The sequence below is a fragment of the Nematostella vectensis genome, chromosome 2, assembly GCF_932526225.1.
Source record: "Nematostella vectensis chromosome 2, jaNemVect1.1, whole genome shotgun sequence".
Classification (NCBI taxonomy): Eukaryota; Metazoa; Cnidaria; class Anthozoa; order Actiniaria; family Edwardsiidae; genus Nematostella; species Nematostella vectensis.
This window is the reverse complement of record NC_064035.1, coordinates 16,811,352-16,838,179: the sequence shown is the minus strand read 5'-3', so window position 1 is coordinate 16,838,179 and position 26,828 is coordinate 16,811,352. Positions and strand designations below refer to the sequence as shown.

Below are 26,828 nucleotides of genomic sequence, written 5' to 3'. Positions count from 1 at the left end.
CCATCATTTCTTAATTTCCTAAAGCCAAGATCAGGTTTTTGTTTCCTCTGCGTGGAAGTGACACTCTACAAAATGGTTCTACCCACGTTTAGATCACCGGCAAAACTTTGACAGATTTCACACCTTAACCTGAATAATCTCCGAAAAAAAAGCGATACATCTGAAAATATAGGTAGTTGGTATATACTCAAACCTCATAGGCCATCCCTTAATTAATATTTTTTATTTCGAAAAGTTTCTTTACAATAAAACTCAAAGTTAAGAGTTTTGTCCTTTCATTTGTCTTAAATCATTTGTGCTTTATTTGGGCTTCAGCCGACAGTGTTGAACTGTCTTAATTTATTTTTGGCTTCTAAAATTAGATAATAGCCTTCGCTTTGACTTTTCAAGACAAGATCGGTCGCCCTAGCCTTTGTTATTAAGTACGCGACCTTGGATTTCCCACTAAAACAAGAAGCATTTACCTTGAAATATTTCTTTTATTAGACGTTATATATTTTTACCCCCACTAAATATATTGTTCAGGCTTAGAACCATGAGGCACCCAAGATTATCCGATATTCAACATTAGAAATAATTAAATTAAAAAAAATGTAAATTAAAAATCATGTAACTAGCAAGTACCATGATTAGTTATTGGTTAGGTTTCTTGAATAGCCAGGCAAAAGTTCTTTATGACTATAATTGTTGTAATCCTTTGTTAGGCGACCTTAGCGCCACATCACTAGCTCGCTACTATAGCTAACTCCAGATTTCCGTACCGACATTCGCTTCTATTCCGAGACCCGAAAAAGGGCCTAATATTTCCTCATTGCGGGACCCTGGCCAAACGCTGGGATTTAAGGGCGGCCCTATCCGTCTCAATTAAAAATCCGTCTCTGCGTGAATTAATCAGGTTTGCCACGATCTATAACCGTGGAAAAAGATGTTCGTACATAGTAGGCTACTCAAATCGGTGGCTTTTTACAGCCTGCATCGTTGATCTATCACTCAAAGTGATGCATTAGTGGTTTGCTCGATGGGATTAAACTAATCATTTCGTAGACAAGTGGCTAAATTGCTGTGAGTGCGTCCGAGGCAAGCCCAAGGCTAAAACTCAGAGTTGGTGTGGAACTTCTAGTATTATATTAAGTATAAAAGCGTTAGTCAATCCCACACGTGTTGGATAATCCCCTTTAGTTCAGGGTATTGGCTTGTTGGCTAGCCTAGGGGCTAGGGCTTAATCCCACTATTCACACCACTTATGTTTACTACTAAATGTTCACGACTAATAGAATTATCTTCTAAAGTGGGAAACCTAAAAATGGAACACTTTGCGACAAGTAGAAACCCTAAACCGAAACACAAGCCCACAAATGGGAATATCTCGCCGTATTTCTAGTGTTGTTAACATCGTCGGGACTCGCTTATCAGTTCCATCTGCAAGTACGCTCATTACACGAAAATCTCTCGGTATTTTCCCTCTATTTACTACTGTATGTTTCTGCATATTGGCCTTGTGGTTTTAGGTACAATATTTGTTTTCCCTGATCTTTTAATCCCCCCTTGTTTTTTTCATAAACAATTTCGCTGTATTTTGTAATATTTTCCGTGGGGTTTGGTTTTGCTTTTTCCGGCGTGGAAATGATAAATGGTAGCCAGTTGTCTCTGTGTACAGTCTTCTAACGTTCCGCCAATTCGTCTGATAACCGTGATAACCCCCCTCGGGCTATTCCTCATCGTCAACAACTTGAGAAATTGCACACCACTCGCAAACGATCACTTCAAACCTAAAAACAGCTATTTTACCTATTTGTTACTTACTACTATCTCACCAAGGAGAAGTGGATAGTTATCACACAGTGACAGAAGTGGAATGCCTAACCATTACCTAGAGCGTTTATCGTTTAGAAACGTCTCCCCCGGATCATTAAGATCCAAAAAATGTCCTTATCTTTTTAAATGTCTAACGACCAAACAAAGTCTAGTAGCCCTCTAGAGTTTAGTCCGTGAACTCTTGCTCTGTTTTAAATAACATATTCAAATTACATCATATTATATTTTATCCTCTATAGAAGAGTCCAAGATGTACTGAAGAAAAATCATGATAAATTAAGTAATTGGGAGCCCCTGGTGTTGAAATTGTCAAACTAAGAGCAGTTTTTATCGACGTTTTGCCTCGGTTACATGCCACACCGCTGTTATTTCGTTTTTGATTTTTGTAGAGACAGCAAAGGTCTTGGTCCTGGTGCATTTATGATGGCTGTTTCTTTACAAAGGTCCGGCTGTGTCTAAAGAATTATCCATGAGCCATATTTTAGCGAAGGTATCGGCTGTTCTCTGTCTTTAGTAAAGCTCACGATTTGTCCGCAGTACTCATAGGTGTCCATTGTGTTGCTGCCCATCGATACAGCAATGAAGCATGGTAACCCATGTTCTAGCGAAGGTCTTGGTGCGCGTCAGGTGTGCCGCGGGGGTCTTTTCTTGTTCTTGTGGCCCTAAACACGTTTTTTCACTGATCAACGAGTTCCAGGCAATCTCCGGTGCCGATGACCTGTTCAGCCGTCTCTTGTTTGGTACCGCTACGTGGCGCCCTCAGACTGCTGTTTACCGACAGTGTCCTGGGGATCACCGTCCGCAGTCCCTTCCGGTAATTCTCCACCAGGATGAAATAAATGCAGGGATTGATGGCGGCGTTTGCCCAGGTCAAGAACTGACACGCGAAGAAAAGCGATTTAAAACCGCAAAATTTGGGTTTAACCCAGTCCCATTTGTAGGCCCAGAGAAAGGTGATGGTGTTGTAGGGGCCCCAGCAGAACTGAAAGACGAGTACGATGGTGAGGGCAATGACCGTGGCGCTGCGAGATACCCGTCGGTTACGGCGCTTCTGTTCGTTTGACTGATGGAGGCGTGGGAACTTTCGCTTGCCGAGCGTTATGAGCACTACGCCGTAGAAGAAGACGAGAAGGACAAGCGGGATGATGAAAAAGACGAGGGAGATGGTGGCGAAGTACGTCTGGTGATGACGGGTGTGCACAAGGAAGTCATCACTCCAGCGAATCCCGCAGTACGAGAGTCCATTCCTCCCTTTCACTATAGTCATGATGTACAGATAGGGCGCGTAGAAGCCGAATGAGATGACCCAAGTCATAGCGATCATGATAACTCGAGCGCGTGATGAAATGAGACCAGCGCGAAGGGGAAACACCACCCCCACAAACCTATCAACGGCCATACACACAAGGCTTAGTATTGACACGGGGCCTGAGATATCGGCCAAGAAGTAGACAATCTTGCAGAGCGCCAGGCCAGCGGTCCCTTCGACCAGCCACGCTCCCTGCGTCTCGCTATTAGCTGTCCTTGCGATCTGCATTGGCATGACTAGCACGGGAATAATGATGTCGCTTGCTGCCATGTTCACGATGAAATAATTAATTGTCTTTCTCATGTTTTTGTTCTTGTACACGACCAGTATGACTAGAATGTTGCCGATGAGGGATACGATGAGTACGAGTGAGAATGCCGCGATCTTGCCGTTCCTCGCCGCATCTGTCGCCTCAAGCAAATCCCAGTGACACCGAGTCCCCGAATCGCTGCTCTCGTTCCTCATTGCCGCCGTCGTGTTATTCATGGCTCGCCAAGGCGAGCGAGCGCTTTCTGGTGACGATGCCCAGACGGCAGTCGAGGATGATATTTGCGCTGTTGTGTAAACAGTTCTCGGCTGATCTGTCTCCGAAAAACCGCCTCTTCCACTTTGCGAACAATTGTACTTTGATACAGTGCAGCGCGCCCCGAATATGAAGCGTACTCCGCGTTATCCGTAATTTATATAACCGCGCTACCGTTGACTGACTTTTAAATATTTCCCGTTCCGTCTACGTAGAGTGTAAGGCTTTTCTATGATGGTATTGATATTCGATATTAGGCAATTAACATTGTCATACAGTGAAAGACAACCGACCCCGACGGGTAAATCTGCTGATCAGCGGAATTAGTCGCCTATTACCTGATAGTGCATCACAGCATTAACGATATATTACTTTTCTTGTGAACGGTTTGCCAAACATCCGGAGTCCCTAATCGCCGCTTTATTGCTTTATTCTGGGCCGTGTCGCTTGCGTCACACCCCCCTTGTCACCCTAGTGATGGCACTCATACAAACAGTCAATGGGAACGAAAAGTAGAGTCCCAATGGCATCAGGGGAATGTCTAGCTCTTAGGCCTTAACCTCGAGGTGGTGATTTCCGTTTATAGGAATTGCGATCATTTTAGGAATTGTTTTTTATGGCCTCTATATGATGTCTAAGGAAGGGATTAGTCGTTTAATCTGATGCTTGAGCGGCCGGCGGATGAGCATGGTACGTTTGCATTACTTTATATCTAGTTAATGATGTGGTAGGACTACAAAAGACTAAGCATGATAACAGCACAATGCATTACACACCCTTAGCGGATGGTCAATACCCAGGCGAACAAGTCAGAAAACAGATAGCGGATGTCATTATAAGTAGCGTGCGATATCCTTTGCTCTCATCACGACAAATGGACGGTGTTCTATTTAAATATGAGCGATAAATATTATGACGAGTTTTGACAGTGCTTTGGGTTAAGTGATGTCCTATCGGAGGGAGTAACCATTTGAGGTCGTCGTCATTGACCCGTGCGACTCCAGGAGTCAGGAAAACGTAAGCTTGTTTGGGCGGTTTACCCCTTACTATGGATGAGACGAGTAGGATTTAAGGGATTTTCTGTGAAGATGAACAATCAGTAAACGTATATTGAAGAAATTTTCTGGATGTTTCTATCGTTTCTTTATAATCTTATCTGCTAGTCGTGAAAAGGACATTCTTATCACAATCATTGAGATGGTAACATTATCTGCAGAAAAAAAACGCAATTAATAAAATGAAAAGAAAAAAGACGGGTTTGATTACAAGTAAATCAAATTAAAATCGACTAAATGCATTATTAAATTCGACTTTTTTATTAGAATTCCCAAAAATAAAATTAAAAAATAGTTCGTGAAAGGAAGTTTGGCTGTTTGCTATGATTAACGGAGATCACCTTCAGGCTAAGTACGAGGGGAGAGAGGGTGGACATAATTATTCTCGATTTGTAGCGGAACCCGAGTATCGCGTGAAAGTAGTTTTCACACCGATAGCGGGGTGGTGATAAGTTGTTTTTATAGCCACGCGTGGACAGGCAATAACGCGCTTGAGTCGTGACATTTGTATTCGGACAAGAGCTCGAGATCTCATCATGATAGCACCGTGTCATAGTTACAGCGCTTTGGTCTAGTGGAGCATAACGCATACTGTCGTTGTGACGTGATATCTGCTCTTCACAGCAAGAGCTTGTAGACGAAGAAGGGCGTGAGTGTCTGTTCCTTTCTCAGATTGCCCTTGACGAGACGAGACGAGAAATAAGACATTCATCTGGCAACTTACACTTGGCCTGTCTGCCAAGGTGGTGAGAAACAAAACTCTCATCAGGCAACTTACACTTGGCCTGCCTTTCAAGGTAGTGAGAAACAAAACATTCATCAGGCAACATACTAAGTCTGCCAGCCAATGTGGTGAGAAACAAAACTCTCATCAGGCAACTTACACTTGGCCTGCCTTTCAAGGTAGTGAGAAACAAAACATTCATCAGGCAACATACTAAGTCTGCCAGCCAATGTGGTGAGAAACAAAACTCTCATCAGGCAAATTACACTTAGCCTGCAAGCTACGGTAGTGAGATTGAAAGGAGAACAATATCAAGTCCCTTGCACTTAGCCTGCACACTTCAGGGTTGAGAAGCAAAACATTCATCAGGCCACTAATCTGGCGCCAATTTTCTCTCCTTTTTTCTTGATAAGACATTTACAAATACGCTAGTACTTTGGTTTGTATTTGTGTGTGTGTGTGTGTGTGGGGGGGGGGGGGGGGGGGTCACTGAGTCAGGCTTATGTGTCTAATTTGCTGTACTAAAATTCCCCATACTCAAGTTGAGTGAACTTAGGGAAACATCTAAGCACATGCGCAAGCCTGTGCAATGTTATGTTCACCCACTGGCCCACCAAATGCGTACGTTACTCGCGCAAGAAATCTCGTAAAAAATATATATATTAGAAAAAAACGTTAAAATTATAATTATCATACTTGGTGCTTGTGAATTGCTAGGGAATATTGAATCTTTAGAATTTCGCTCCACTATCGTCCAACAAGATGTAAATTTTGCTTTTTAGCGCAATTTAGACGTTAAGTGCACTGGCTAAATGAAGTTTTTATGTGTCTGATAACAGAACAGAAACGATATTTTTGTCTTTTAGATTGCGTTTTGCACACTGCCCATAAAAGGCAAGAGAGAAGCACTACTTGTGAAGAGTGAAAATGGAATTATACACATGTCGTTATTCAAGAGTGAAAAACCAAAACAGACTAAAAGTAAATGCTCTCCTTAGCTAAAAATCAAGTTTTTCCGGTGATTTCTGTTTCTAATAAGACCCATAAGTAATTGGATATCAAAATGTCCCTTTAACTCAATCCTGCATAAATGTACGAAGTAAATTGCGAAATTTCTCTTTTCAAGTCTAAGATATGTACCATATTTAGCAAAGAGATATTTGACGAAACAAAAAACAACTTTTCTGAGCCGCGGATGTTTCTGAAGATTTTCTATATATTTTTGCCTTTTTTTATTAATTAGTTTTTTTATGAAAAATGTACATAGACAATCGCTCCAGGTGAGAGATGACATCTATCTCATAATTTTGTTCCCTTTTCTGAAATGTTTAAGCTAAATAATTCAGGGATAAAACATATCAATGATCGTGGGAGGCGGTAAGCTTCTTGTAAATAAGAATTAATAGCATTTATATCATTTTTTAATAGTTTTTTCTTGCATTCGTGGTTTTGCCTAGACAGAGACCAAAGGCCACAAAAAAGTACAGGAAATTCGCAAGGGTGAATCCAAGCGAGCACAACTAAAGCGTTTATGAACACTTGCCATTTGTAATCTTTCCTTCGATAAATGCGGTCAGGTATATTTAGATATCTGTCCATAATATGGAATCGATCATGCAAAGTTATACATCAGTTCTGTGCCCGCTAAACCTTAGCTGCGGCTAACCGTCTGCCTCCGGGTCTAATTAGGCCATGGCTTGATTATTCGGAGAGTTATACACACAATATAAGATTTAGTTGATCCTCGCCGAGATGCCCCTTGGAAGTTTCCAGTCTGAATATAAGCCTTATTGTGGTAGGGTTTTATCTCTAATGCTCTCGAATGCATATGCCACCCTGAGGATAGTCTCTTCGTCGTATTTCTTGCCCACTATCATTAGCCCCACAGGCAACCCATCAGATAACCCTGCATTGATAGATAATGCGGGGTGGCCCGTCAGGTCGAAGGGACAGGTGTTGATGTTATGTCCACCGTACTTCCCTAAAAGATCTAAAAAGAAAGCAAATATCGGTTCTCAGTTTACGCCACGCCGTATATCTAAACCTTTTGGTCGTTTCCTTATATATTTTTTATACTGCTCCCACTCCTATAATAATGTACCTTTTCTTGACGTTAATGTCTCCCTTGTTAATAGTAAAATCGAAACTGACCTCTACTCCAAACCTACTGACAAACACCAACACCTTCTTTTTTCATCTTGCCATCCTCATCACACCAAAAAGGCCATCCCCTATAGCCTCGCCCTCCGTATTCGCCGCATTTGTTCTACAGAAGAAAGCTTTAATAACCGCTGCAATGAACTCACCAACTACCTCCTCAAGCGTGGCTATAAACCCGCTTTTCTCAAGAAACAAATCCTACGCGTTGCTAACATTTCCCGCATTGACGCCCTACGCCCTAATAATAACAACCACAAAAACTCCCGTCGCATCCCCTTTGTCACTACCTATAACCCTACACTACCTAACATCAACAACATAATCCGTAGAAACTACAACCTTCTACTCTCGTCTAAGCGATGCCATAAGGTTTTCACTGAGCCCCCTCTTGTCGCCTTTCGCCGCTCACCTAACCTCCGCGACATCCTCGTTAAAGCCAAGCTACCTTCCGACCGCTCTCCCACCAACCAACCTCCCGGTGCTTTCCGTTGCGGAAAAAACTGCCTAACCTGCCCCTATATTAGAACCGATGGCCTTACAAGCTACACATTTTTCTCAACAGGTGAAACACGACCTATAACCTCCCACATAACCTGCAATACCAAAAACGTGATTTATATGATTCAATGTAACCGCTGTAATCTTCAATATATTGGGGAAACTAAACGCAAATTAAAAGAACGCTTTAATGACCACCGCAGAACTGTAGACTCTCAATCCCGATCCATACCAACCCACGCCGCTGAACACGTCCTAAAACCCAACCACTCCGCTTCTGACATAGAGCTAATACCTATTGAAAAAATAAGAAATAACCGCGACTCCATCCGCAAAGCAAGAGAAGCCACACTGATAGCTCGCGCTGGCACTCTTGAACCCGGTGGCCTCAACCGGCGTGAAGAAACCGTTTAGCTACTTAGTAATCCACACCACCCTATTTACCATCTTCCATAAGTCACTAAATTACTATTTTTACCTTTTGTTAGTTAATCATCAATGAACTTTGTACTTTGTCACTCAATTACTATTTTTACCTTTTGTTAGTTAATCATCAATGAACTTTGTACATATACTAGCTATAACATGCCATTGTAACTCATTTATAACCTGAAGAAGGCAGGTATTGGCCTGCCGAAATATCGTTCTAAAAAACATAAATCTGCGTTGTTGTCGACTTTTTCTTTTAAAGGTTTTATTAAAAATGCTCATATTTCAGAGCGCACATACAATCTGTGACAGAAATTCTGAGACCCCCTACCCATATCCCCCCCAGTACAATGGTGTTTTAAAGCACTTGCGTCCCAGCCAACATTGATCCGGGGGGGGGGGGGGGGAGGAAATTGCCTTTTTCACAGGAAAAAAATATATTTTTTTTGCAAGCGGTCAAAAGGTCTCATATATTATTGTCACGGCTTGGTTATAACATTATTTTACTAAAAACAAAAACATTCTTAACAAGTCTAGGAATGATATTTACTTTGGTTAAGAATATAAAACATTAAATTTAGCGCTCAGAGTAATTGTTCTGACATGTTGACTTATTGGCGGCTGATTGATAACTGATTGTCCTTGAGCCCGGGGGGGGGGGGGGGGGGGGGGGAGGAAGAGCTTTCCTTTTTATAGCGGGACCTCGTGTTTAAGTGACTTCTCTGGGTAGCACCCACTCTTCCAACAAGTCTTTGCTTGCCCCCCCCAATCCTCTTTTTGTTGTTGTTGTTGTTTACCCCCCCTCCTCCCCATCCTCTCTTTCTGTCGTCTCTAACAGATAGCAATCCCTATCCACCCCTCCCCCAACCCCTTTCACTGATTCTCCCTAGAGGGTATCCACCCCTCCCCCCTCGATTCCCCTTAATGACCGCTCTAGCAGGAAGCAATCCCCCCTCCCCCCATATTTTTTTTGCTTGTTACCCACCCTCACCTTTCACTGACGTCTCTTTTGTCGGAAGCAACCTGGCTTTCATGGGGTTTGTCGGCATAACGAGCACGTCTGCCTTGGTAAGCGCGTCATCGTAATCCCTGCCCAGTTTCATGGCGAGGTTCTGCGCTTTGCTGTAATACACATCACGGGAAGACTCGTGCAGATATTCACCCAACAGCACGCCAAGTTTCACCTCGGAGCTTAGCGAGTTCCTGCCAGGTCTCATTCCATTGCTTAGAGCATGGTGAAGTGAGGTGGAGTAATGGCCTTTTGCGCTCATACCAAACCCTGGAATAAAAACAAAGGTCACATTCTAACGCGTGCTGTAATGGCCTTTTGCGCTAATACCGAACCACTGGTAAAGAACAAAAGACTGGTCACATTCTAACGCGTGCTCTGATTGGCTTAGAGCATCCGCCCATACCGAACCCTGGAAAGTACAAAGGTCACATTCTAACCGTGCTGTAATGGCCTGTACCGCTTATACCGAACCCTGAGCTGAGCTTCTAGCATGTGTTGAGCTCTTAGCGTGCGTTGAGCTCGTAGCGTAAGTTGGGCTTCTAGCGTGTGTTAAGCTCGTAGCGTGTGTTGAGCTCCAAGTGTGTTCTGGGCTCCTACAGTGTGTTGAGCATCTAGAGTGCGTTAAACTCCTAGCGTGCGTTGAACTCCTAGCGTGTGTTGTACTCCTAGCGTGTGTTATACTACTAGCGTGCGTTGAACTCCTAGCGTGCGTTGAACTCCTAGCGTGTGTTGTACTTCTAGCGTGTGTTATACTCCTAGCGTGTGTTATACTACCAGCGTGCGTTGTACTCCTAGCGTGTGTTGTACTCCTAGCGTGTGTTATACTACTAGCGTGCGTTGAACTCCTAGCGTTCGTTGAACTCCTAGCGTGTGTTGTACTCCTAGCGTGTGTTATACTCCTAGCGTGTGTTATACTACTAGCGTGCGTTGAACTCCTAGCGTGCGTTGAACTCCTAGCGTGTGTTGTACTCCTAGCGTGTGTTGTGCTCCTAGCGTGTGTTGTGTTCCTAGCGTGCATTGAACTCCAAGCGTGTGTTGATCTTCTAGCGTGCGTTCTGCTTCTAGCGTGCGTTGTGCTTCTAGCGTGCGTTGTGCTTCTAGCGTGCGTTGCGTTCCTAGCGTGTGTTGAACTCCTAGCGTGTGTTGTGCTACTAGCGTGTGTCGAACTCCAAGCGTGTGTTGAACTTCTAGCGTGTGTTGTGCTACTAGCGTGTGTTGTGCTCTTAGCGTGTGTTAAGCTTCTAGCGTGCGTTGAGTTTCTAGGACCAGCGATAGCCTTACCATTGCCGTCATGCAATACTCTCCTTCCCCCAATACAGCTGATCGCTGTCAAGAGGGCTGACCCTGTACAAACAAGCAGCCAGTAATCAGCCACGAGTAACATGACGGAAAAACATGACGTGACGCTTCAAATAAGCCCATTTCACATCGAATAAGGCGCAGAATTCCTCTGAGTACTTAGTAACTTATAACAAACAAAATATCAAGTGCGACTTTTTTAAAATTGATTTTGAGCTTTTCGTCCCTGAGCTGATACACAGGGCAATGATGATCGAGGAAAAATTATCTTAAAAAGCCAAAATCTGGTTATGTGCACTCCGGCCTCACATTATTTGTGTTTTAAAAATCAGTCCGTAATACAAGGGACCTATAGCCACTGAAGAAATTGTGTCTACTCTCTCTATCTGGAATTGCGCGTTTTCCAAATTTTTCCGTCATGTCGCCACGAGTAAATGAAGGATATGCTATGAAGGATGTGTTTACGGCAGCTTGCCAAAAAAAGATACAGGCCCATAGAAAGCTTTGAAAGCATCGTGTGAATCCCGGGGAGGGGAGGGATAAGGAGCAACTTAGACAAACAAGGGTATTATGGATAGCAGTAACGAACTACTCGATATCTGAAGCCTCTTTCTCGCATATTTTATCGTTTTAGAGTGGTTTTCAAAATCTCGTGCAACAAAATGTAATTGTAAGTGTAATGGTCAAGCCAGAACAAAAGAGAACAAAAACATTACAGTGTATTAGTACTAAATAAACTAACTACTATCATCATACAAACTCCCTGCTTGAACAGAGGAGGGGCGAGGGAGGGGTAGTGGTACAGGATGGAAGAGGGGGGGGGGGTAGTGGTGCAGGATGGGAGAGGGGGGTAGTGGTACAGGATGGGAGAGGGGGGGGTAGTGGTACAGGATGGGAGAGGGGGGGGTAGTGGTACAGGATGGGAGAGGGGGGGGTAGTGGTACAGGATGGGAGAGGGGGGTACATTTTCTCCACTTGTTGTACTGGTTGATGTGTGCATGGAAGACAGGACCAGCCATAGCACCACATGGCTCAATACGGTTCCCCACCTTGAAGGTGCATCGGCACCGATATGCCCACCACCTCGTGACCTGTCCGCTCCGCCAGGCGAATAGATGCCTCCTTTACGATTCGATCCACGTCCTCTTCCGAATTTTGGTGCCCGAATCCTTCACGCAATAGGCCGATTCGAATGCCACTGATGTCGCCATTAAGCTTCAAAGAAAACAAAGAAATAATCAGTTCACCCCAGCTCCGTCCCCTTCTCAACACACCTGGGCGTCTATATATCTCAAAGGAAGACTAGTATTCCATAGTTCCAAGCTGTAACTAGCTAGAGTAAGACAAAAGGGTAGGGAAAGCTAAGACAAAAAGCTAAAGGAAGCCCAAGCCAAGCCCATTATTTCAAGTCCTTCCCCTATCCTCGGAATCTTTTTTTGTCCTTGTCTAGATTTCTCCTCCAGTAGTGCACTTAGCTCTCACCAGTTGGGAATAACTAAGTTGTCCATGTCTGTGAAGCTGAGACTGTCTAACGTCACGGCCCTCGTCATATCCCGCGATCACCTACCGAGTTTACAACGAACATACGATCACCTTCCGAATAACTAACAAACACGATCACGCATTGTGTGATTCCAACACAAGGTCATCCCATCCCCCTCACAAAAGGGCATTTTGCCAAGGCCCTCTTAGGCTGGAGTTTCTACCCCGTGAAATTGGCCAAAATACAGTGTATTATCTTTTAATTAAAAAAACCTGGCTTTTAGCCCCATCCACCAGATTCCCAATTCCCTGAGGGTGAAGGCGGTGAGTATGGATTTTTTTCTGAAATTGCTTCAACAGAGGTAAGTTGAACTACTTTTAAATGCATTAAAAGGGACTGTACCTCCAGGAGAAGCGACACGTCCTTGACGCTCCTCGCCATCGGTCCTAGATGATCAAGGGAGACCTCACAGGGGCACGCCCCGGTATAGGGCACCAGGCCATACGTGGGCTTCAGCCCCACCAGCCCGCACCTGCTGGAGGGGTGCCGCACGGACCCGCCCTGGTCACCTCCTATAGCCATGTCGACTTCTCCAGAAGCCAACTGAAACAACAGGACGCAAGCCTCTTTTTAACAGAGCAAAAGAACAATACAATTGTAAAAATATATAAATATGTGAGACGCGGTCAGAACCGTCGGAATGTCGGTTTGCCGACCGAAAGGTGCTGATGGGTACAAATCATTCGTAATAATAAAGGTGGTAACAGAACTCCAACGATCCCAAAACCATGCATCAAAGACTTTTAATTGATAATTGTACAATTAACACATATTTTGTCTGCGTGAGAGCCATCGTTCTTTTCGGTCGTAGAGCTGCTGCCATTTCAAGGCGTTTACCCGGTATATGGCGGCTACGAGTCGCTCGAGGCCGGTTTTTCGCTGTAAACGCCTGCATTGCATGCTGGTCAATATCTTAAATTGCCGTTTGCGCTGTCAAATTTGCACATACTCACAAGAGCACCGCAACCAGAGGATGAGCCCCCAGTCTCCCTGCGGTTGTCCAGCGGATTCATGACAGGCCCCGTTGCTGCAGTAAAACTACTTCCACTGATGCTCAGCTCCTCGCAGACCGCCTTACCGACTATAGTCCCTCCAGCGTCAAGGACCCTGGTGACTACAGTGGCGTCCTCGTCTGGGACATAACCCGGTAGGCTGTGTGAGCCCATCGACATAGGGATCCCAGCGACACAGATGTTGTCCTTGATGACGATTCTTTTTCCTCGAAGTTTACCGAGCGCTGCTCCATTTATTTCGCATTTCCAGAACCTGTCGTTTATTGTTATATCTGTAAGGCACTTTGCAGAGTCCGTCCGTCCGTCCGTCCGTCTGTCAGTCTGTCTGTCTGTCTGTCTGTCTGTCTGTCTGTCTGTCTGTCTGTCTGTCTGTCTGTCTGTCTGTCCATGCGTAACGCTTACCATGCGTTATTCATGCTTAACGCTTACCATGCGTTGTGCGAGTTCTCTTCACGCGTCGGGCGATATCCGGGCGTCCGAGGATATTTCACCGGAAGCTTGCAATCGGGGATATCGAGAATCTTGTCAAAATCTTCCAAGCATCGACTCAGGGCCTCTAGAAATAAAAAGGCGAGATTTGCTGGCTCGATATTCATCTAGAACTATGATTTCGTGATTCTGTTACCTCATTACTCACAATACAAAACCAAAAAGACAGACAGCTCTTTTATCGACCTTGACTGGCAATGCGAGTCAAAGTGAACGGTTAAATGAGGTGCTACATATTTCTTTACACGTCTCAAGAGTCCGCTGCAAGCGTCACAAATAAGCTTCTCGTCAAAATGAGTGAAATGATCAGTCTGCGTCCAAGGAAGGGCTTGCCTAATGTTCGCGGGTTACGGTGCGGGCGTTAGCAAAATAGTGTGCGGGTCTTGAAAACGATGGTCTCACTTGAGTGGTTTCAACGTTGGTTTGCCAAAATATGATTAATTTGATATCATATATGCATTATGTTAAATTTACACTGAACAGTAACTACCAAATGTTACATTTTTCCCCCTTTTTTCCTGTTTAGATTTACACCCGCACCTTCTGCATTCAACCGCACCCTTTACCCGCGTGCCCGCACCTTTTATAACCGCGCACATTTTTCCGTCTTATGGATAACTCTGCTTATGCCTAGTTATAAAAGTATAATGTACACTGTGAATGAGCGACTCTTGCCTCTTGCTTACAACTTCTTTTTTTTTCATTAACGCGTAACATTAAACCTTTCTTGATAATTCATACTCAATAACAGCGGGTCACAGCAGAATAAATACAACGCGGACGAGAGCGTCTTAATAAAAATATCGGTGTTAAAGCTCATAAAGATTATTCCCGTAGAACTAATTCAATAACAACATACACATTGTCCCTCCTGATTGGGGGCTTTGAAATAAAATAAAATTTGCATTCGTAAAAAGATATTAAAAAGGACAAAAGCCTAAATCATGCAAATGATATTCAGTTTTAGGGAAAAACCAATAAGCGTGCAGTACAAAATGCTGCAATACGTTTCCCTGCTGCTAAGTCAGGTCTTGAAAGTACTCTTTCCGTGCTAGGCGGATAAGATACAGATGTTAGAAAATTGATGGAACAACTGCAGAATACACGTCCACAAAGAGTTAACAATGGGACTTCACACCTCGATTTCTTATAGAATGAGACAGTAAATACAAGGAAAATGCAAATTAGTGGACGGGTATTCTGACCTTTGCTCGCGTAGACACGAACTTACAAAATTGGAGTTGACCCTACAATCCGCACTGCCATTTACACCGTCCGATAAAGACCCAGTTTCGATTAGAACACACGCGCATTGAATATACAATATTCTATTCGAAAGCCTGGTATATAAAAAAAATTAGGTTTAGCTGCAGCCGATCTAACATTCAATATCCACACATATCCATGCTGTAGCCTTCGCTAGGCCTAAGGGCTGTAAGATGCTAGCTATTGCCTAGCAAAAAGGGTATTGTAGTTACGATGAAGATCTCACCTTGGTAGTCGGCTATTGCGGAATCATCTAGCTGAAATCCTAGCTTATCAGAAAGCTGTTTTACGGTTTCTTTTGTCGGTGACGGTACGGCTCGATCTCTGTATAAAGCCATGGCTCACGAGCAGTGTATCGGTAACGCATCAACACACATGTGGTCTCGTTTTACTTGTAACGCAATCACGTTACTTGTAACGCAATCATATTAGGCACGACGGGACCATGATAGCAATTAGGAGAGCTTTAAATTCGTCGTCTGGCTTCTATTCGCTGAGCGTCATGTAGGTTAGACTCCTTCGTTGACCGCTGCGAAGGAGTCTGCTTGTAGGATAATGAAGTCACTTTTCATTTGCCGAAGGGATCGCTTATTTGTTGTTTGACAGCAGGAGCCTGGGGACGAGGCTGGTGAAGGTTTATTATGCTCCCGACTCGCGCATAAATCGGGATCGCAGTTTTTTGGCAGCAGTCTCGCATGCTAATTACTGTTCTCCAAAGTCTGACGAACAATTAATATGCTTGGCTCTCGCATTTGTATCGGATTGTTCGTCTAATACCTGATTCAGTCACCCTTATCTCCTGTGTCCCGTTTGGCTCTCGTGTTCAATATAGTATGTCAGTAGTTCTCATATGCTAAATGATTATAAGCGGTTTTATAAAATGAATCAATAATTAATCAGTAACAAAACTTGTCAAGGAGGGCAGATTTTTTTGGGAAAAAATTCACGCGTGCTGGAAGCCACCCCTCCCCCCCCCCCCCACAAGAGGAAATCAGACAACCATGGTCACAGAACAAAACATATCAAGAAAATTTAGCCAAAAATTGTCATTTGTGCCAAACGCGGTCACTTCCATACAAGGAAACTAATATACTACTTCCATATAAGAAAACTAATGTATTCCTTATTTCTGGATAATCTGCATGATTGTCATTTTTAAGGTTACTGTACTGCAGGTACTTCGTAAACTAGTAGACTTGATTATTTGTTTTTAGAAGAGAAAAACACTAACTGAGACTTTTAATAAATGGAAAAAGCCTCTGAAAAGAAACTAAGATTCCTCGGTACCAGGCACCAAAAACGACAACGTTTTCTTTATATGTCCTGCAACACATTTCAGAGAAGATAACAGCATCCACACTCTTTCAATCACACTTCTTACTAAACAAAAACCTACAAACCAGAAACCGATCACCGTCAATTCGAAAGGGATGAATGGTTTTTTACCTCAAGATTTGCGACTACTGATTCTCCGAGCATGACCCAAGCAAAAGAACGCATTTGATTTTCACTGTTTCTTAATTAGAGTTTAGTACAAGATGGTGGATTTTATTATATTTTGCGATATAATGTCTGTCAGACTACAAACTGGGGAAATCTCCGTTTACAGAGCACTCCTGCTGTTCTCTCTAAGTGTTGTTTTGTACTTATCCTGTATATCTTATATCCTTGTAATGATAAAGTAAGGACAACGTGTATCCTTTACTGGTATTCGGGGTTTGTTTAGCGTAGTAGAACATTTACAACATTATACTGATTACTTCAAAGAGATCTAGAAAGTCCCGTTCAAAAGTTCAGAAAGCCGTAATATCAGCATCCACTTTCTCTTCTTCCTTAACGCCACTTGCATCTGAATTATTCTTATCATCTGCTGCGTCCACGACATCCAACTTCTCATCAGACCTAACGTAATCTTTGCCATCATGCCTTGCTCCCTTGAAATCATCCAACTTTCCGTCGAGCTTTGCGCCTTCGACTTCTGCTTTGCCGTCATGCTTCTCGTCAGGGATCGGCTCCATAACTATGGCAACGTTAGTGGCGCCATCAGTGTTGCTCTCAGGGGGATAGTAAGGAAGAAACGGCACGTATTTGGCAAAGGGCTTGTACCCGAGGCTTTTCAAGCAGCACGGTAGATCATAGACGTGGATTGGCGCAACCTGGAAGTCCTCGTCTTCGCCTCCCTCTTTCCCAGATCCTCGCTTCCTCCAGGCTGTGATCCCACGCTCCTTTGCGGTCCCCGGTATAGTATTATCCAAAAAGAGTGCAATGAGCCCACCGACAGCGATATTTGTGGTCAGCAGCACCTTGATTATTTGGTCTACCTCCATCGATCCTGAAGGAAAATGGTCAAATAATTAGGATGTCGTAGTTAGAGGAAACAAGTCAATCGCCATATTGGACATTTGTCCCTACACCATGTAAGCTAGTACTTAGTCCCCCCGGTCTGGGAAAGGCTAACCCTCGTTCCTGCTAGGGCATCTCTCGAAAGCACAAGGATTTACGGGCGCTGGAAACGAAGTTGTCATCGTAAATGCTAGTAACGAGTATCCAGTTTATGGAAATGGAGAAAGCTTTCATTCCTTTTTAAAGTCCACGGGAGGGCCTCTGACACCCAGCATAGATCATCATCGGAAACCCAGGCCGTCGAGGTCACAGGCGCGAGAATGAGGCGGAACAAGGCCAGCGGAGGGGGGGGGGGGGGGAGAGGAGGGAAGAAGAAAGCCCCCTCCCGTCTCCGCCGTCTTGCTCTCGCGCCCCCTTACGCTGACCGCGACGCCCTGGGTACCCGAGGATGGCCATAGATAGACCCAATAACGACTTACCCGTTTGGATTAAATTCTTGTCAGCTTCAAACATAGCTTTCAGGGAGAAAGGTATAGCCATCCCCGCAACGATAGACACGCCCACGATAAACATATTCCTGGCAGAAGTCATGTCCACGTACTGAAGATTAGAGATCCCCACTGCCGTTATCATCCCAAACATGACCAGGAACACGCCCCCAACGATGGGGTCCGGGATGGTGGTGAAAAGCGCCCCCACTTTGCCTACCACACCCATCACCAGGGCGACAAGAGCACCGAACTGGATCACTCGGAGGCTGCCAACCTGTGGCACAAGGTAAAACGTGGAACCTCGCACTAGGGACGCCTTATTATTAGGAAAGTCTCGATAAATGAAAGTTCCAGGAAAGTTCCTTCGATTTACTCATGTTACTTGTTGCGTGACCAACAACCGCACACAATTTTTGTTACGTATTGTGTGACTGACATCCTCACACTAGTATTGTTACGTGACAGACATCCAAATACAACTTTTGTTACGCATTGCGTGACTTCACACTTTTTGTTTCGTGACTGAGTTACTTACACCACTACTTACTACACTTCTTTTGCTACCATATTGCTTGACTGACGTATACTACTTTTTGTTGAGTGTTGCATGACTGACCTTGGTGATACCAATGGCGCCAATGTTCTCACTGTAGGATGTGGTTCCGCTTCCTGTACCCCAGGCCCCTGTGATAATACAGCCAAGCCCCTCGATGCCTATACCGCGGTTGATGGCGTGTGTGGGCGGGGGAGGTGCACCGCACATGCGCGCACATGCGTAATAGTCTCCCACAGACTCCACAATGGAAGCTATGACGCCAGCGAGCATTCCAAAGACCCCGGCAACACTGACAGTTGGAAGACCCCACTGGCCTAACGAGACAAGGCGATTCAAACACGTTGTATGAGTAAAAGTTGCAGCCCAGCATTGGCCGAACGAGGCATTTCTATGAATCACTTGTTTCTAGGATACTCACTTTAAAAGGGTATTCTGAATTACTTGTTTAATAACAAGGGTGGCTTCTCTGGACCACTTGGGTAGGGTACTCCGAACGACTAACTTACTTACCGGGGTAGGGTACTCTAAACCACTTTACTTGCCGGGGTAGGGTACTCCGAACGACTTAACTACATACCGGGGTAGGGTACTCTAAACCACTTTACTTGCCGGGGTAGGGTACTCCGAACCACTAACTTACTTACCGGGGTAGGGTACTCTAAACCACTTGGCCTTCTGAAGAGTTCCAACCTTGGTATCAGTCCGACCGGCGTTGCCCACAGGGAGCCCATCAGCCGCAGTAACAATGGCACAAACCATCCAGGATACACAGATAGCAAGAATGATCTGCAGAAAATGATATAAGGCTCGGTTCACACATGATACAATAACCTTAGCAGATGTTCTCCACAAGAAAATATCGATCGGTTCATCGGTTCACGGTTCATACAAAATATAAAACCCAAGTCACACAAATTGTTAGAATGATCTACACACAAGAGCATAAGGGCTGGTTCATACACTGTATGAAAACCACGACACGTTTATAGCGAAAACTACACTCAAGAAAACATCGCTCTGTTACCACCACTGGGGCGTAACAAAGGTATATTTTTTTTACAAGTACGCGGCCAAACCCCCTCCACCCCCCACCCTCGTAAAATTTACACAGCAGCTCCAAAACATTCGTTCCATTATAAATCAAAACCAAGATGATCGGATTTTGTGATTCCACCCTGAGTTCCCTGCCATAACCCTGGGAAACCTGACTTCCCAGCAGGTATTAAGTTCATCTCAATATCTCAGTCATACAAGCGAGTTTCTGATGCACATAGTGTCTGAGCTTAGCAGGCTTTTACCGGGAACAGACGAAAGACTGGGTAGAAGTTCATATGGCATCCACGCTCTTTCGAGTATCCCGGAAACGGAATCTTAATATTCTGCAGATATTGCGAGAATAAAGCTATCAAAACCACAGTCCTAGAAAAAAAAAAAAACAATTAGGCACGGTAAGAAAAAGCATGGTTGTATATTAGGTTATGCACTAGTCATTTGAAACCCCCACCCCAATGGCCCCGGGGAAGTGTGGGGTTAAGGTGGGGGTTTAGAGCCCTTTTGAACGAGAATCTGTCCCGAAAGGTGATAGCCTGCGAGCCGGCTCTCCAGTGGGTTAATTCGGATATTTCGGTTTTCGGGGTTTCGGGATTCCTGTGGCGAGCAAAAACAGCTCACCACAGGATTCCCTAAACCCCGAAAACGATCATTACCCCGAAAACACACAGGAGAGCCGGCTCGCAGGCTAAGGGGACTGGGGCTTTTCTTAGTTTTGTACAGGGTCAAAGTCTAATCCCCCACCCTTCCCCGGGACAATGGGGTTGAAGGTTTCAATTGACTAGTGCATTACTAAAACGTTCAGCGGCCCAAATCATTCCGTATGTGTCCTCTCCGGTTGTTAATATTTAATTAACTTACATGATCGCAACTCCCCATTGCTTTGCTGAAAAATAAATATAAATAAAAAATAAGAAGAACATAAAGCAAAATAAGTACCGGAAAAAAGTAACTAAACCATAAAATGTGATATGAAATTATTTCTTATATTCTTTACTTTCCCTCTACTAGTTTCTTTTGGATAGCGCATGACAATACTAAAGAGACCAAATATTTTTACAAGATTAGGAAGAAGCTAGAGTGACATAAGATGCCGGTACTAGCTCCGGTACGAGGAGCTATTACCTATACGACAAAGGTGGCCATTCCCCTTAAATTCTACCTTTCCTTTAAAGAAAGCCAATCACGCCGCCATTGAACAAAGCATCCATTTCCATCGGCTCATTCGAGCGAGTAAACAATATATTTTCACTCAAATATCGTCAATAACATGTCAGACTTCATTCGTGGATTGTTATTTTGAAGTTGCCTTACGAATAAACCGTTGTATTTTCAATGATAAACACTAACAAAGATGTGGGTGATCGATATTCTTTAACTCTCACTAAACGCTAGATCCGCCCTTCAGTCACGTGATCAGTCACCTGAGTGGTACGCTGCGACCTCGAAGAGAGCAAGTCCAATCAGCGTGATGGTGGGCGCTATGGCAACGGGACCGATGAACCTCAGTAACACACCCATTAGGCCAGTCACACCGATAAGGACTTGAAATAGGGACGCGACCATTATAGCACCTTGGATCTGGAAAAAGAAAAAAAAAGGTCGCTAACTAATAACGATAGTGAAATAGTGTGCCTGTAAAAATGATAATATATAATATTACCTATGATGCGGTTCCCATAACGTTCCTTAAGTAACGTTGGGTCCCATCTCAAAAAGCTCTATACAAACGCCTTAGACAAAGTGGGCATTCTCGATCACTTTTAGATATTAAGACCGGTTAATATTATCTGCAAAATTTATAGCCTGGGTTCCTGGATGACGTACCTCGAGCATGCGCGGTTTCCATATCTCGTTCATGTCTATTGCAGTCTCGTTAGCTCCCAATGTCGCATTGGAGGAAGGTTCTTGGAGAAAAGATATAGAAAACATGTTACAGCACGACTGTAAGGTCATACATCTCGGCACACACTAGTACCCCGTGGCTCTAAGTTTAACCCGAGGCGCCCAAAGGGTTACAGGAGATCACAAAAGAAATAAGAAATAGCTACGAATCCTAATTACATCCTCCCCAGAAACATTGCGCGCCACCAGAACGGTCTTTCCGCCCTACAACCCCTCTGCGAGGCAAATGATATAGTGACAAGATAGCATAAGATGAGAGAGGGACACTTTAATATTATTACCCGCGCGCCATGTCGATTCCCATCCTGGCTATTTTTAGTAACCATCACCCCACCACTGCGCGTGAGCATTTTTACTTACCCTATACCCCCGCGCTTTGCCATTTCCTGTATCAAGGATACAGGAAGTTGCGGTTTATTAAGGGGATGTAGTACTTAGAGAATTGCAATATTTCGAAAACGTTAAAAAAACTTTATTCAATGTCAAGAGCGGAAAACCTTGTGCTTCAAACACCGCTTCCGCTTTAACTTGTTGCTTCTTCGTGGTTTCTCAACATTCATTATCTTCCTAATGGTCAAAAGAAATCTGTAAGTTGGACAAGATATTGATTTTTGGGAATATTCCAGTGAATTGAGAAGGAATCCAAGAAAAAATAGATTTCATCTTCGCCGCTCAGACAAACAAAACGTCCATTTAAAGATTCATAAAACTATCCTTGTAGCGAGGGAATGCATTTTGGTGATGATCAAAGCCAGCAAGCTTAAGTGTCTGAGCTTCTCAAATAGTGAGAAAAAAAAGAGGGAGATATTACTGTACTTCTTCGATGTTGTTTCTAGACATTTCTATAACTATTAAGTATATTATAAAAGCTTGAGTCGGGATTTGAATCAAACGCGGCATCACAGCCATTTTATTATCGCTCTTCGCTATTTTCTTTCTTCTTCACTTGACTTCGCCCCTCAGACAAACAAAACAGCCAAACTATTAAGGGATTTAGCTTTCTGAGAGTATATTTGCCAATCATGCTTACTTACGTTAGACTTGTTTTCTTCTTCCGAGATGATCTCTTTTCATTCAAAGTGTCCCTCTCTTATCTTTTTCTCTTTTGATAGTGGTTAACACTTTTCCCATAACATCAAAGTTATGTTAATAGTGCCTCCTAAAAACCTCAATTCAAGATCTAATCAACATGTAGTGTTTTTCGCAGCATGCGAGCCCGCTTACCTGGACACTTAAACTTGTCGAGAGTCAGAATGGCGGTGGCTGGAGCGATAAACGTGAAGGTCGATCCCTGTACAATGGGAAGCCTACAGGGGAAGGGGAGGGGGATCCAATTAGCTTGTAAGACCAAAAAAACGAGATAGAACAAAAGGAAAAGAAATAACTTCAAGATCAATTTCAGTCCTCACGCAGTACGCTCAAAACGAAAACGTATTTTCAAAAACGATTTTGAAGAGCATCTCTTACCGTACACCGAAAGTCGTCTGCAAGAGTGTAGCAATGCCAGACGTGAAGAAAACTGTCGCTATGACTTCACTCAATGCAAGGTCGTTGGTTTCAAAGCACATGTATTTTCTTAGCGCAAGAGGAACAGCCAAGTTCGCACCAAGCATGGTCAGGTAATGCTGTAGGCAACAAAGGATAATTATCTATTGGATGAAATCTCTCTGTACAGAGTTGCACAGGTGCCGGAGGGCGTTCTATTGATCCACCTTTAACAGATACTGGGGGGGGAGGGGGGGGTTTGGTCTATGTATACCTACCTGGAAACCCAATAGAATACACAGATACCAGGGGGGCGTTTCGTTGATCATGTACGCTAACCCCCCGACGCGCTTCTTCATCTTTCGCTTCCCTTCGGTCACGGCCTGCAAGTAAAACCTCATCAGGGTAACGATGTTGCGTGACTCTATAGCATAATGCCTGGTAGACATTAGTGACATAACGACATAATGCAAGAGACCATGATACAAGAGAACGAATCCCCGTGGCCCATGTCGTCCATGAAAGCTATTTTTAGATTGCGCGAGTTTGTCAATAGCATCCATATATGGTTCGTCGCGCCATATTTGGTTATGGGCACCACGAGCTAGTACAATTTCACAAAATTTTTTTCCCTCTGCACTTCTTTACTTCGTTCGCGACCTGTTTTTATCTTTTTAGCTGCTCTTCAAGGCTCATGATCACAATGCTACTCATAGGGTGGTGTCCTGGTATCTGTTAAGTTATCTAATGTCCAGTTATCTAAATGTTATAAATAAATAATTGAACGGGGAGACGGTGAATTTGGAGTTCATTCAAGATGCATAGTGCAGACTCCTAAAACGTTCTTTTTCTCTGCAATTCGGTGAGATAGAATACCTAGGCATTCTCAGAGTCTATGTTAGGTATTTTAATACAAGAATGCCTTTATTTTTCTTTGATTTACAACATTTTTTAGATGAATGAGCTTCAATTCTACACGCAAATGTTCAGAAATCATGCTGGAATAAGATTTACTTCATTATATAGACTTGAAATCTTTTATATGTGAAATACCTGTCTTAATAACCACAGTATCGGTGTGAATATAATGGTAATAAGTTCTGGATGTAGAATTGTGTTTTATAAACACAGATTTATGATTTGATTGCTGTGTTATAATTTGCGAATCAGCAGTGAAAATTTGATCCCAGAGCCTAAAATCACGCACTCTACGCACTTCAATGTCCCAGAAACGGTGATTGGATCCAGCGTACTCTATGGAAGAATATTTTCACAGCATTCGTAAAAAAGGAAGGTATTTTCGGTCAAAAAGATTTCCAAAACAGCCTTTGCCGGTTCACATTGCTCAAGATGTGATCGCGCGTAGACTCATGTTGCTAGGAAACGTGATCGCTAACCAATCAGAGGTGTATCTAAAAATAACTGCTTGTTCTAAAAATAGCTTTCGCGGACGTCATCATTGGAACATACCCTAAAGCTCCATCTACACTACCAATTTTTAGTTAACAATTTTTATGTGACAATTTTTATTTGCTAGTGTAGATGGAGCAAAGTTTGCAATTTTTATGTGGCAACTATAGTTGCTCAAAAGCTAGCAGGTTTGCTTTTTCTCGGCAATTAAAGATTGTCACTCATGAAAAATTGCTAGTGTAGATGCCAACAAATATAGTTGTCAATTAAAAATTGTCAACTAAAAATTGTTAGTTTAGATGGGGCTTAATACGGGGGATTCGTCGTTCTCTTACATCATGGTCTCTTGCATAATGACATAGGCGCGTGCACCCTTATCTTCTTATGTTCAAGAGTGGAGGGTTCGACACTTTGACATAAGCCCAACTCAACGACATGAACATAACAACACAAGAGAAAAAACATGTTTTTTTTTTCTTTTATGTCGTGCGTGCGCCTATGTTGTTATGTCGTTGTGTCACTAGTGTGCACTAGGCATGAGACTGCAAAGCGTGACTGATAACTTGCGTGTCGTTTTGCGCGTTTTTTTATAACTTGCGTGTAGTTTTGCGCGTTTTTGATCAAAAACTCATTAACATACTTGACAAATCTCATCCTCGGGGACCCAGGGCGTCGCGGAGATTGGGCACACAGGGAGCGCTTGAAAAAGAAAGAGCACTGAAAGACGTCTTTCAGCCTGTTTCTTTCTCGCGCCACGCTCCCTGTGTGCCCAATCTCCGCGACGCCCTGGGTCCCCGAGGATGAGATTTGTCAAGTATGTTAATGAGTTTTTGACGGAAGTTTTAATGTAATACCAGATGTATGTGGCACTTCGGTTAATTTCTTGACATCGTAATGATAGCCTCGCGAACAAATAACACATGCTGTCTACCGCCTATTAGAGGTAGCCCCAATAACAAGTCAAATATCGATATGAGCCGAAACGAAACATGTTTTTCGTCACCGACATCAAAGAATTTGAAGTAATCTACCAACCAAAATTTGCAATTAAAACATTGAAGTAAACAAGCAACCGAGTTTGTTGACTCTTAAAGCTGATCACAATTCAGATCACGAAAAGGCCCAAAACAGATAGACAGCTCCATAAACAAACTAGCTATTCCATTTGGGTTCTCTATTTTTAGTTGAAGTTGCTGTTAGTTTTTTTGTGAGTTTATGTTGTTTGTCGTAGATAATAGGATAAATAGTTAATTCTAAATAATAATAAACATTCAAAAGAGAAAAATGCTAGCCCTCAACCCCGCCTTTCGTGTCGAATAATTCGATAGAAAAGATAGAAGATGAAACCATTACCGGTTTGGCAGTAGTCTTTAGTGGTGTGAGTTTATGCACAAAATTTGTTTGTTGTACTGCAGCGATGGAATGCAAACTGTATGCATGTGTACCGAATAAATAAATTTTAGCTCCTTGACTTAGATCTATCTAGCACAATTTTTCAGGGGTCAACTTTAGCCAATACTAGTATTATTCTCTTCCAACAGCTCCTATCCCTAGTGAGTTTTGTGGGTTCATAGGGATGATCTCCCTAAAGGGGAGTTTCTTGTTTGGAAGCAAAGTTTGTCCTCATATGGCATACTAATATTCTAGAAGAGCGGCAATTCTGGATATTTCAAATGCTCACCTCGATATCAGAGCTGCAATCCATATTCGTAGTTACTCCAAAATGAACATGAAACCTTGTGCTTCAGCAGAAAGCGTGAACGCAACGGTAATCCCTTTTCAGCTTCTGTGACGGTTGGCTGATAAGAGTTTGTTTATGTGACGCCTTAGCAGCCGGGCCAAGTCCTCTTGACCTTCAAGCATTCAACCGCAGCGAAAAAAGTTTATTGTCCCGGCCCGCATCCTTTTTCGAGGTCGCATCAACAGATCAATATATATTTTTATATTTTATTTAATTATTTCTGCTGCTTTTTTATTGTTTGTTCGCCAGAAGTTCAAATTTCGTGCGTTAGCGGTGCCTGGGCATTGAAATAAAGACAGACGTTCCCGTTTCAAGGCTTTTCCTACGATTTTTTTCATCCGTTTGCAACATCGCGGGAATTTCCTTTGTGAAATAAAAAGGGCCGCATGCTTCCTGCTTTGATCTTATCAGGACGATTAACGTGTTTTTATTTTTACTTGGCCTAATATCACCACTCATAATTGTCATCTTAGTTCTAACATACGCCAGACCAATTTCAAGGTTTGCTTTAATGTTGAGTGATAATAACGGATGAAACAAATTTAAAGATGAACCTTTCCTAGTATAAGATGTTTTTATTTTCCCCGTTTTCTCTGGGTGAAATAAGGCGAATCATAGTTATCGTGTTCCCCCTTATAAAGCCTACCTACCCCCGCTAACCAATACCCATTTCGGTCCTTGGTGGTCAGCCTGTGTCCTATGTCTCCCCAGC

General features: G+C 43.3%; 3 protein-coding genes across 5 annotated transcripts; all 3 read right to left on the bottom strand.

Annotated features, from left to right (window-relative positions):
• Positions 1–459: 459 nt before the first annotated feature.
• Positions 460–5,865, bottom strand: LOC116620010 (QRFP-like peptide receptor). Its single transcript, XM_032385443.2, has one exon. It carries the CDS (start codon positions 3,608–3,610, stop codon positions 2,492–2,494), a length of 1,119 nt encoding a protein of 372 aa, XP_032241334.1. The 5' UTR covers positions 3,611–5,865; the 3' UTR covers positions 460–2,491.
• A 964-nt stretch (positions 5,866–6,829) lies between these two features.
• On the bottom strand, positions 6,830–15,685 carry LOC5515738 (amidase). 3 transcript variants are annotated; one of them, XM_032385441.2, is made up of 9 exons: positions 15,362–15,684; positions 13,810–13,936; positions 13,321–13,633; positions 12,710–12,910; positions 12,307–12,387; positions 11,874–12,039; positions 10,807–10,869; positions 9,505–9,792; positions 6,830–7,416 (listed from the first exon to the last, which is right to left on the bottom strand). In XM_032385441.2, exons 1-9 carry the CDS (start codon positions 15,471–15,473, stop codon positions 7,214–7,216), a joined length of 1,554 nt encoding a protein of 517 aa, XP_032241332.2. In that variant the 5' UTR covers positions 15,474–15,684; the 3' UTR covers positions 6,830–7,213. The 3 variants fall into 3 exon arrangements, with proteins under 3 accessions (XP_032241332.2, XP_032241333.2, XP_048579281.1); XM_032385442.2 differs by lacking the exon at positions 10,807–10,869 and having other exon boundaries at positions 15,362–15,685; XM_048723324.1 differs by lacking the exon at positions 12,307–12,387 and having other exon boundaries at positions 15,362–15,685.
• A 949-nt stretch (positions 15,686–16,634) lies between these two features.
• Positions 16,635–26,212, bottom strand: LOC5515737 (solute carrier family 23 member 1). The gene is made up of 12 exons (XM_001635793.3): positions 26,057–26,212; positions 23,244–23,348; positions 22,948–23,105; positions 22,705–22,787; positions 21,403–21,482; positions 21,000–21,156; positions 20,437–20,461; positions 19,824–19,944; positions 19,170–19,311; positions 18,586–18,839; positions 17,958–18,243; positions 16,635–17,467 (listed from the first exon to the last, which is right to left on the bottom strand). Exons 1-12 carry the CDS (start codon positions 26,078–26,080, stop codon positions 16,929–16,931), a joined length of 1,974 nt encoding a protein of 657 aa, XP_001635843.2. The 5' UTR covers positions 26,081–26,212; the 3' UTR covers positions 16,635–16,928.
• Between the last annotated feature and the right edge of the window lie 616 nt (positions 26,213–26,828).

Bases quoted from the DNA above. Each gene is read 5' to 3' on its own strand.
- LOC116620010 (XM_032385443.2), bottom strand. From the start codon at position 3,610: ATGAATAACACGACGGCGGCAATGAGGAACGAGAGCAGCGATTCGGGG.
- LOC5515738 (XM_032385441.2), bottom strand. From the start codon at position 15,473: ATGGCTTTATACAGAGATCGAGCCGTACCGTCACCGACAAAAGAAACC. The intron at 13,937-15,361 runs GTGAGATCTTCA...TTTTATTTCTAG, and splicing joins CGCAATAGCCGACTACCAAG to AGGCCCTGAGTCGATGCTTG. The intron at 13,634-13,809 runs GTAAGCGTTAAG...AATAAACGACAG, and splicing joins GAGAACTCGCACAACGCATG to GTTCTGGAAATGCGAAATAA.
- LOC5515737 (XM_001635793.3), bottom strand. From the start codon at position 26,080: ATGGATTGCAGCTCTGATATCGAG. The intron at 21,483-22,704 runs GTAAGCGGGCTC...CTTTTCTCCAAG, and splicing joins CGACAAGTTTAAGTGTCCAG to AACCTTCCTCCAATGCGACA. The intron at 19,312-19,823 runs GTAAAAGCCTGC...CATTTTCTGCAG, and splicing joins CAGTCTTTCGTCTGTTCCCG to ATCATTCTTGCTATCTGTGT.